Raw genomic sequence first — 10,917 nt, forward strand, 5'->3', positions numbered from 1 at the left:
ATGTATAATTAGGTCACGAGGGGAATGATAGTGTGAGATCGTCCTCAGCTTGTAAAGGTGCTTAATTTCGATGACCGCAAACTGCAGTTTTACTATCCTGATGCAGTGTAGCTACTTAGCAAAATGGGGTAAGTTAGATGAGCACGTGGCAGACTCAAGAACATGTACGTTGTTTCGTCTCACCGACGTCGCCAGTGTCTCACAGAGCCCGTCCCACTTTGTGGGCTCCACGAGTCGACCACGTAGACGAGATGCCGACAGCTCTGAATCGACCCGTTTCGATTCCTCTCAGTTCCGAAAGCGGACCCAAGTATTCACGCCTCCCTCTCTCTCTCTCTCTCTTCGGCATTCCCTACAGGTTAAACCAGCACATGAGGAAGGCGAGGGTTCGCCTCTCGCCGCGGGCCCTGATGCGGCCCCCTAGCCCCAGATCCACCATCCCGGGTCGCTGTCTCTCCTCTCTTCTCCTCGTTGCCGCGGTCACCTTGCCCTGCGCCGTGCTCTACCGCGCCGCCGCGCCCACCTCGTCCCCATCGTGGCGGCCCGGCCCTGCGATTCCCGATACCTCTCCCATCGCCACTCAATTGGTGAGCTATTCTCCTCCTCCTCCTCCTCCTCATCATCATCATCATCATTGAGGATCTTCCAGTGAGCACGGTCGAAAGCGAGCGACGGTTTCAAGAATGCGATCGTTTCACGTCTTAGAAACTCGTGATTGATTATCCGTTGCTCTTTCTCCTCCTTCCCCCCTTGGTCCCATGGGGCAGCTCGGTGCATTTGCGACGTTTCTCTACGGAGTGACGCTAATGCCCTCGGATTTTATTTCTGTTTAGCTCGAGTTGTTTTTTATGGTGGCGAATTAGGACGAATAATTATTAATTAGACGATAGCGTTTGCATTCTATTCTGGTTTTTACATGTATCCTTGCAGAGTTTAGAGTTATTTTACTTGTATTTGCAGATTTTTACGTCGCATAAAATCGCTCTAATTATTAAGATTCTCCACATATATCCTTCTATTGGCATCCATCCAAATAAACTCAGTTTAACCAAAAGGTAATGAGTATACCAGTTCTTAGTTTCAGTTTAAAAACATAAAGTTATAAAATAAACATAATATTCTTATCATCATAAGTTTTTAAGGAGTACTTATATCAATTTGAGTTTTAAGCTAATAGAGATTAATTACAAAGTTATACCTACAAATTTTTAGAATTGACAAGCACATATATTCTAGACTCAAGTTAAAAGGGATAAATATGATTGTGCTTTTGTTTTATAACGAGTTTCAACTCGTCTTTCGGTTCATCTGCTTTAGCTGGAGTTGGACCTAACTGGTTCTGTTCACCTTGCTGGTTTCTGGCCTAGGCTGTTTTATTTGTTGTTGCTAGAATGATTGAATCATTCTCTCCATCTCTTCCTCCCCCCCCCCTTCCTCTCATGATAAAAGTTAAAAATTGAACTGCTCTTGACGTTGCAATTAGAGAAGAAGAAAACATTGCTGCGGTTGCACTGTATTGTAAAAGATCTTATGATGAAATTGCCTATGAATAGTCTGAGGTGTTTACCTCCAGGATCAGGAGTATAATTTATGTGGTAAAGTTCCATGAAGATGGGGATACACCATGTTCGTCTTGTATGTAAGTGTCTCGAAGCCAAGCCTTCTCGCTCGATGTATCTACTATCGAATATGAATCACATCTCACCATATATATGTTACTAGAATTACAAGGTACCCAATTCCGTTTAGTCATGACACTTTCTTTTTCCACCATTATATACTTTTTTGTGCAATTAATCCGTAGCAATTTATTCCATAGTTGCTGCAGCCGTTATGAAAAAAAATTGTTCTTGGCATAGTTAGGTGCTCATAGCTTGTTAAACTCTGAATTCTAAATTGCATATGCATACTAGATATCAAACTATGCACCTTTAAAGAACCCAAATGTGTAATTAATGGGATCAATTACAACTATTTTTTCAGCATTATCAGCATTGTAATGAAAAGATCTGCCAGTCATGCCAGCCTCCGCTATTACTTTCTTATGGTGCTTTTCAAGTGCTAGTAATTTCTTACTGCTCAACTATGCTAACTCTTAAGTCTTAATGCATTCCAAAATGCATGATACATGAACATTTTTCCATGCTATTTATTGAAAATTGTTGTCTTTGACATTTAGACTGATTCTTTCTGCTACAACCACAATACTTCATGCAGGAACCATTTATTAGGAGTTTGCTTATTAGAACAATACATTGTATTTGAAATTTTCCAACATTTTCTTGATACTTTATATTGTTTTACTTGACCTCTAACAAGATTTTGGAGAATTTTGCACATTGGTTTTATAAATAGCCCCATACATCTGCATTTGCAGGAAAGTGAGGATGTTCGGCTTGAGAAGGTTCTGGAGGAAGCAGCAATGGAAAACAAAACAGTAATATTGACCACATTGAATGCGGCATGGGCAACTCCTGGATCCATTATAGATTTATTCATTGAAAGCTTCCAAATTGGTGATGGAACACGCAAACTTCTCGACCATTTGGTTATCATTGCATTGGACAAGCAAGCATACATGCGGTGCTTGTCTATACATGCCCACTGTTTTCCACTTATTACTGAGGGAGCGGATTTCTCTGATGAGAAGCTGTTCATGTCTGCTGGATATCTGTCGATGATGTGGACAAGGATAGAGTTTTTGCGTCTAGTTCTTGAAAAGGGATACAACTTCATTTTCTCGGTAAAGTATTCTCTTTTCTTATGAATGAACATGTAAAAGAGATCTGTAAATCCATTGTTTGATGTTCTTTTACCAAACATTAATATGAAGCTTATGCTCATCATTCATGCATGAGAGATCTACATTCTTGGTGTGGACAAAATGGTGCTTCACTTTCTTTCATACCATCTTTTTTGTAATTTGGTATTTAATCAAAAGCAAAGCGATGCAGATATGGATCTATCTTCATTAGGAAAGAACTTTCTGAATATCTGTTGTTGGTTTAATTGCAGGATGTAGATATCTTGTGGTTCCGGAATCCTTTACCACAATTCTATCCAGAGGTCGATTTTCAGATAGCTTGTGATCACTTCATGGGTGATGCCTTTGATTTAGAAAACATTCCTAATGGCGGATTCAACTATGTTAAGTCTAACAATCGGACCATAGAATTCTACAAGTTTTGGCATGCATCAAGGGAGAAATTTCCAGGACATCATGACCAGGATGTATTTAACTTTATTAAGCATGATCCATATCTCTTGGAAATGGGAATAAGAGTTAGATTCCTGAGCACTGCTTATTTTGGTGGTCTTTGTGAGCCCAGCAGAGATTTTAGTAAGGTTTGTACAATGCACGCAAATTGCTGTATTGGCTTAAGTAGAAAGATTCATGATTTAAGAGTTATGCTTGATGACTGGAGGACATACATGTCTCTTCCATGGAAGGTAAAAAGATCTAGGGCATTCTCATGGAGGGTACCACAGAATTGCAGGTGAAATATTTAAAAGCATGCATTAAAAGATGATTCCCTAGCTTAAGCTATATTGTTGGTTTTGACTTCAGACTTTTGTAACTTAAGATTCTTGTCTAACATGATAATCTCATCCTTCTGTTCAGTCTTGCTCCTCTAGGCTCATGATGATTGGTGGATACATGCCTTGTGGAAGATTAATGGATTCTTTTACAAATTTAGTTTGCATGTACTTCATGATGTTCCAAAAGATCATCTTTGTACAGGTTGGTATGAAATGGAAAATTTCTTTTCATTTACCCAATCATTTATTCCAGTGTATCTTATGAAAATTCATGCATTATGGTAGTGATCATTGGTGAAACTGATAATTTGATGTTTGATACTGGTAACTTTATATTACAGGTATGCCTGTATATGATCAGGTAGTGCTAGTAGGTTTTGTGCATTAAATTTTATTTCCCTGCAGATAGGTCACTGTTAATAAATTCTCTTATATCATTTGTTTTAAATGGACTTATTCTCTTCGATGATGTATTGTTAGTTGGTACATCATTAAGTGTTTGAAGTCATTTGAAAAACCTAGGCTTTCCAAAGTTCTCAGATTCTGAATCACTTGCATTGCCATTACTGTCCGATGAAGTAGAATTTACTTCTGATAGATCACTAATACAAATCTCAAGCATTATCGGTCACTAATTAATGGATATATGATGAGAATGAATTTTAAATTAATTATACATGTGTAATTCAGATTCTAGTTGAACAATGTGGGTGTTGATTTAGAATCAAGGTCCTTTTTCGTGTTCGTCATGGGATGGAGTGGTGTGGGTGAAGATGGGATCTAAGCTGAAACCTTGCATAACTGTGTTGGTGATGTGACGTGCCCCGCAAGAGCCTCCCATGCTCAAGTTAGTTTCTTGTTTGGAGGATTCGGTCAAGTGTCAAATATATAGGAATGTAATAGTGCTACAACAAATCAGATGCCTTATGGCATCCTAGGGGGCCCTTTAAGAGTGTGGTATATGACCATTGGATTCGAGATCGTAGTTAGTGTCAGGGATGGTTACATAGCCAACTTCATAGGCTGAGTCAGCCTCCTTGTTGGATGCGATGTTGATCGAATGGGGTTGAGGTGTTGGCCAAGTAAAGACGAAGCATCAGAGAAATGACATGTTAGCCGAGTGTTCTTCAGATGTAAGGTGTCGACAGTTGTCTACTTGGCCATATCATCTATCCCCATCCTGTTTTGACATGTGGAGCCAGGTCGAGACATAATGTTAGTTCTGATGGACTGTGGATCATATAGAGTTTCTGGTGACGGATTTAGTTGTATTATCGCTGATGGGATGCTTCCTAGCTGATTTGGTCGCACTATCATCATAGCATAGTGCTTCATGGTTGATTCGACTGTTGTCATTGTGACACAGCACTTCACAGTCAAATTGGTGCTCTATCATCACAGCATAGTTCTTCACGGTCAATTTGGCTCCCTGTCATTGTAGAGTAGCGCATAATGGCTGATTCGGTCACACTGTCATCGTAGCATAGCGCTTCATGGTTGGTTCAATCGCATTGTCATCATAGCATAGCACTTTATGGTATATCAGCACTCTTTTCTTCAATAGATCTGGGTGTCGAAAATCATTTAGTTTAGGTGGTTCGATGCCACTTTTATGCAGAATCACCTAAACTAGGTTGGCACTCTCTTCTTCGGCTTTCATGCAGCACACACTATGTGCCTTTGTTGCTTTGGATTCCTGGATACATGATAGACATGTCTAAGTGTCATACATGCTCATGTGAACCATCGTTGTCACCTTGATTACCCTCTGGCATGTTGCTTCGGTTGTTGTGCATAATATGATCTGATATGATCCTTGATAATCTGCAATGAATGATTACTTGTCAATCTGATACCTGACCCAGTGGGTGAGTCCCATGTTACTGTCAGTCAAATCGTCTAGGATTTGTAGGGATCACAATCTGTATGATCAATCTTCTCCGACCAACAGCGTGCCACCATGTTGCTTGTCTACGTGGACCATCGGGCAAACAAACGGGCTGGCGATGGAATGCAAGGGTAACCCAAACCCTATAAATAAAGACCCCTTTCATTGGTCTCCTCACACTTTCATTGCATTCGAACCATTTTGAACAACTCAAGCTAAGAACACTTTAGAGGATTCAAAACCAATCTTCTGAAGGTTTGAATGTCTTCGTCCTCTTCCTCATCATCCAGTTGGGACTTGGACGAGTTGTCGATCCTAAAACAAATTGGAAAATTGAACCGAACCGGAATCAAACTTGAACCGAATTGGTCCAAAACTAGTTCAATCAGAATTGGTTCACCAATGGTTTGGTTTTGAAAGCAATAAACAATTCTGGTTTGGGGGTACACTTCTTTGGTTCGGTTAACAAGTTCAAATCAAACTGAACCGATTTTAATTTAAAAGATATTAGTACGATTGAGTTTATTATCATAAGCCCTTAACCAGTCCAAATTGATTAATCAAACTGACCCAAAGGCCCAATTTTACAAATAACGTGGGCTCAATTTCATAAATCTTGTCGTGTCGATCCAATTGGATCAAGATTTTGGTTCTGTTCAATTGAATTGAACCGGTTCATTTGAAAAATATATATTTTTTAAATTACTTAAAATTTCAAACTGATTAACTGAACTGGATTAATCGGTTTTGAATTGGTTCAATTAGGTAGGTCCAGATCGGTTTCGGTTCAAACTACCTTATTTTAACTGAATCGAACCAAAAAAACAGTTCAATTCATCTCAGCCCTTAACAGTTTGATTCAAACCGGTTTGAACACCCCTAGTCGGTCCCATCACCACCTTTGTTGTTGGCTGGGAAGTTTTCCTCCTTCGAAGGGGTCGAAGTTGCTACTAAAAGGGAGGTTGCCCTTTCGGAGGCAAATCCTTCGAGCAGTGGAGTCCCATAGTCCTCAACCAGATCCTAACTTTGATTTGTGCATTAGCGTTTTCAACTTAGGGCACACTGGGGAAGTCCTCCACATTTTGGCTTGGAAGTAAGGATGGAGTTTTCTGGCTGCCAAGATTAAAGCATATGCCTACTTTTAAAGTTGGGATAGTAGTGTTCAATGTCTTTCAATATGTGGCTTCTGTAATAAATTGACTTCTGGATTTTGCTCTCTTTGTAGATTAGCATGGAGCTAGCCGCCAGGGGCATCACTGATAGATAAACATGTAACTCTTCAGCAGGTTGTGGGCTTGAAAGTTATTGAAGTGAGCTAAGATACTCCTTCAACTGCTCGAAATCCATTTGGCACTATTCAATCCATTGAATTTCTTTCGATCGCTTTAAGGTTTAAAAGACAGAAAGACACCTACCAGGTCTGGAAGAAAGGAGGAACCATCTTAAAGCAGTGATTCAACCAGTCAATTACTAAACTTCCTTGAATGATATCGAAGGCTTCTCGTCTATATGGCCTTGACCTTCTACATATTGGCATCAATTCCCCCTCGATGGATCATGAATTCAAGGAACCTCCCAAAGCCAACACCAAAGTCATGCTTGGATGATTTCAGCCACATTAAGTTTGTTTTATTATTGTTGAATGTCTCTTTTAAATCACCCAAATGGGTGTTGGCTACTCGGCTTTTCAAACATCCACATAAGCGTTCATGTTCCTACCTATCTAGTGTTTAAACATCTTGTTATCATTCTTTGATAGTGAGACCAGCATTTTTTAACCCGAAGGACATAACCTTGTAGCAATACAAGCCCCTATTGGTGATGAATGAGGTGTGCTTTTCATCTTCTAAAGCCATCTTGATTTGGTTATACCTTGATAATGCACCCATAAAGGTTAATCATTCATGTCCAGAACTGGAGTCGACCAACATGTCAATTTGAGGCAAAGGGAAGTTGTCATTTGAACAAGTTTTGTTAGATCAAGTGTAATCAATACATTTATCATTTTTCATTACTATTCTTTACAAGAACTATATTTACAAGCCATTCAGGATAAGACCTCACAAGTAAAGTCAGCGTCTTACAATCAATCTATCTACTTCTACAATTGTTGACTGATGATCTGGGGCAAATCTCCTTGGCTTCTATTGGATAGGTCGATGTTAAGCTGATTGTGTGCCACAGCACGGTCAATGCTCGACATGCCACTCGTGCCCAAGCGAAGACTGCCAAGTTGTGGCATAGGAAGTTGACCCAAGTGAAGATTTCCAAGTTGACCAGCTTGTTCCTTCTTTCTACTGGCATAGCAATGCCAACCTTGACTAGTCAGTCTGGTTGATTTGGATCCAGTGACACTTGCGAGTGGCTCCCCAACTTCTGGATGAGTTGGTTGAGGAGTCGGATCTCTTGGGTCCATCTGTTGGACTGATAGTATTGCTTTCTTGGGAGAGTGACTCAAGTTAGGTTGGGCTGCCTTGGTTGGGAACTTCAGCAACATTGTTCTAGATTTACAAATTTTCTATCTCTTTTTTTTGGCTTTCTTGGTCTTCTGTTAGACAGTAAAATTTCATTTCAGTTTATTGGTATCTTTGTCTTGTACTTTCTGTAAGAGGTTAGATGTGATATCTAAATTGGATTACAGTTAGATGGAGTTTTAGCATTAATGTGTGTGACTATCATGAGTGTTCATCTGTTTCTTGTTGTTCAGATATGTGTGTATATATACTTTAGAAGTCAAGGAATTATCAAAATTTGGAAAACGGAAGATAAACAAAAAAGAGTAAATTTACTAGGAATGTGATATCAATGAATATGTTCTTTGCTTTTGATTAAAATCACTAATTGCTCTCAGACATTGGATGCTGATTGAGGATAATCGTAATAGCATGTACTGTATTATATATTTTGGAAGGAATGCTGTCTCTGATTATGTTTCTAAAAATTAGATTCCTGTGATTAATATTCTTTGATTCTCTATTGTTGCAGATCTATCGAAAGGATGTGAATCTTGTTTCTGACCAATACAAACCCGCGTCTCAGTACTTTGTTCTAAAGCAATACTCATGTAATGTCTCAGAACAGCAACCTAGATCTGGATGTTCCTTGTCTTGGCAACTGAAGGCAAAAATCCTGACCTGCCCTAATCAAAATTCTCAACAACAAAGATGATTTTTTCCATATACATCTGGTTTGTTTTTGGACTAAGAGCATGTTACAGCTTATGCATTAAGACCACCAGATAGGCTTCGCCTAATGGAAATAGTCCTTTCTGCCCTGTCATTTTCCAAATTTGTACACACATCATTCAAGACGGTGCATATTTTGTTTCCTAGCAATATGATACCATACTACACCAGAAGGCATGATAAGATGAACTATACATTTCTTTTTACCATCCTATATTACTCATCTCATTAAAGTATGACCAGAAAAGTTAGTGAAATGACTTGAAATTTTTGAGTTTGATACTAAAGTTTTCCTCCATGAGGTCCTTTGGAATGAAGTTTTTTACTCTTTTGCAAAATATTTACAAATCTGAGTTCACAGTATTAACTGCTTTATCAAATTTGCTCCTTCTCTTGAGAATGGTCTTTACAGTTGGAGCCAAAAAAACATGGAAAGTCACGGTTGCAGCTTGCAGTTGTGGTTCCTATCCCACAAGTATTTACTATTTAGAGATGAGGTCAGCTTCCGGTCCAAACTATTTACTGCATGATGGGGAACATTAGCCTTAGTAATCCAACTACATGTGCTACAAATTAAGATGATTTTTTGTCATCATTTGCTCCAAAGAGAAAGACTAACATGCTGCTTTTTGTGATTTGGCGCTTTTTTTCTCTTGTTATAAATTTGGATGCAGGATTATTAAATTCTGCAGTGCTGAAGTTTACTTAAAGAATTAGGTGATACAAGTTCGATAAATGGCTTTTAAACTTTTTCCTTTTTTTATTGTTATATTTTTAATGCCATGTCATCAAGCTACCAAATTCTGCAGGATTGAAAGGTTTCACAATAGTCGCCGTGATAGATCGCATGATTATGATCTTACCAATACATTTCTATAATCACAAAGCTCTAATTATTAGATCTTTTCTTTTCTTTTTTTGATGCATGCTACAATCCGTAGCAGCTGGTCTGTCAGTACATCTACCATTGGAAAGCTTCAATTAATAATCTTCTATTAGTTATAAAAGTGTTATACAAGTCAATGTGAGTAATAATATCAAGTCAATGTGAGTAATAATATCGATAACAATGATCTTTTTGTTTATTATTGATATTTTATCAAATATTATCTGTATGTTTATTGTGATGTCATTGGATCTGGAGATCACGATAATGTAACCAATTCGTCTTTAAACATAGATCCTAAATTATCCTGGTTATAGGTTACTCGAGAAGGATATCGAGATAACCAGTTAGATCAATATGTTGTATACTCATCCATATGATAAAGACGATTGGTTTTATAGTCGCTCGTGTAGGGATATTAAAGGTACAGTATAGGTGTTCATTAGAGAATGAGTTCATTGATTGATCCGTTTATGGAATGCTAGATGGTTAATGATACCTAACGTCAGATAGCGATTCCATAGTTCCAGTTGCTGTTTGATCCTTAGACTTGAGACATTAAAGATATCTTATATGAGTACTCCATTCTTTGACGTTGGACTTATAAGTTTGGAAGTTCTAAATCCAGTACGACTAGTTCTCGGGAATGATAGCTAGCCTTACAAAAGTAATTGAGTATCAATAGAGGATAATCTACTCTTAGTATCGCGAGAAAAATATCTCGTGTGCTTGGTCAGACAAAATCTCTGATCAAGGTCATTCGAATTTAGAGAGGAGTTCTTCGGGAGAATCTGATTAGAACAAAACTTAGACATGATTCCGTAACGTTACCATGCCCAATATACGATCTCTAGGGATATTAGATGAATGAAGAATTATAGACACATGGTAACTGTGGACAGATAGGTCTAATGGATTATATTCCCTTGTACTATTTGGGGACTATGGCGCAATGGTCTAGTACGTCCATAGTCGATGAGTTGAGTGAATTATTATGGAGATAATAGTTTACTATATTAGAAGGAGTTCTGAGTTAGAAAGAGCTATGATATGATCGACTCATAACCAGCTCGGTATCGAGCCTAAAGGATCACACACAAACGGTGGATGTTACGATGAGTAGAGGCTACTTGCATCTCTATAAATAGGAGAAACCTCATGGTTCATAAGCTAGAACTACTGGTGGTCACCCCTCCTATTCTCCTTAGCCTATTCTCCTCCTCCTTAGCTTTAGTAGCCTTGCGGTGTGCGTGGAGAGGGAGATCCTGCAGTGATATAAGGAGCGTCATCATTGCATCCGCTGTGTGGATCACTACTAGAGAGGAGTATGTGAGTTCTCCTTCATCCACTCCATCAGATTTGAAAATTTTAGGGATATATGATCTCCCTAGGTGACACTTCTAATATAATATGTGTGA

The 10,917-nt window shown here is 38.7% G+C and overlaps 1 protein-coding gene across 2 annotated transcripts; it reads left to right on the forward strand.

The window, feature by feature from the left end:
• Window positions 1-321: 321 nt before the first annotated feature.
• LOC135586905 (uncharacterized protein At4g15970-like) lies at window positions 322-8,870 on the forward strand. 2 transcript variants are annotated; one of them, XM_065138788.1, is made up of 5 exons: window positions 322-587; window positions 2,378-2,743; window positions 3,016-3,497; window positions 3,623-3,742; window positions 8,414-8,870. In XM_065138788.1, exons 1-4 carry the CDS (start codon window positions 372-374, stop codon window positions 3,642-3,644), a joined length of 1,086 nt encoding a protein of 361 aa, XP_064994860.1. In that variant the 5' UTR covers window positions 322-371; the 3' UTR covers window positions 3,645-3,742; window positions 8,414-8,870. The 2 variants fall into 2 exon arrangements, with proteins under 2 accessions (XP_064994860.1, XP_064994861.1); XM_065138789.1 differs by lacking the exon at window positions 8,414-8,870 and adding an exon at window positions 6,654-8,384.
• Window positions 8,871-10,917: the final 2,047 nt, after the last annotated feature.

This window comes from Musa acuminata, chromosome BXJ3-2 (assembly GCF_036884655.1).
Source record: "Musa acuminata AAA Group cultivar baxijiao chromosome BXJ3-2, Cavendish_Baxijiao_AAA, whole genome shotgun sequence".
In the NCBI taxonomy this organism is placed as follows: Eukaryota; Viridiplantae; Streptophyta; class Magnoliopsida; order Zingiberales; family Musaceae; genus Musa; species Musa acuminata.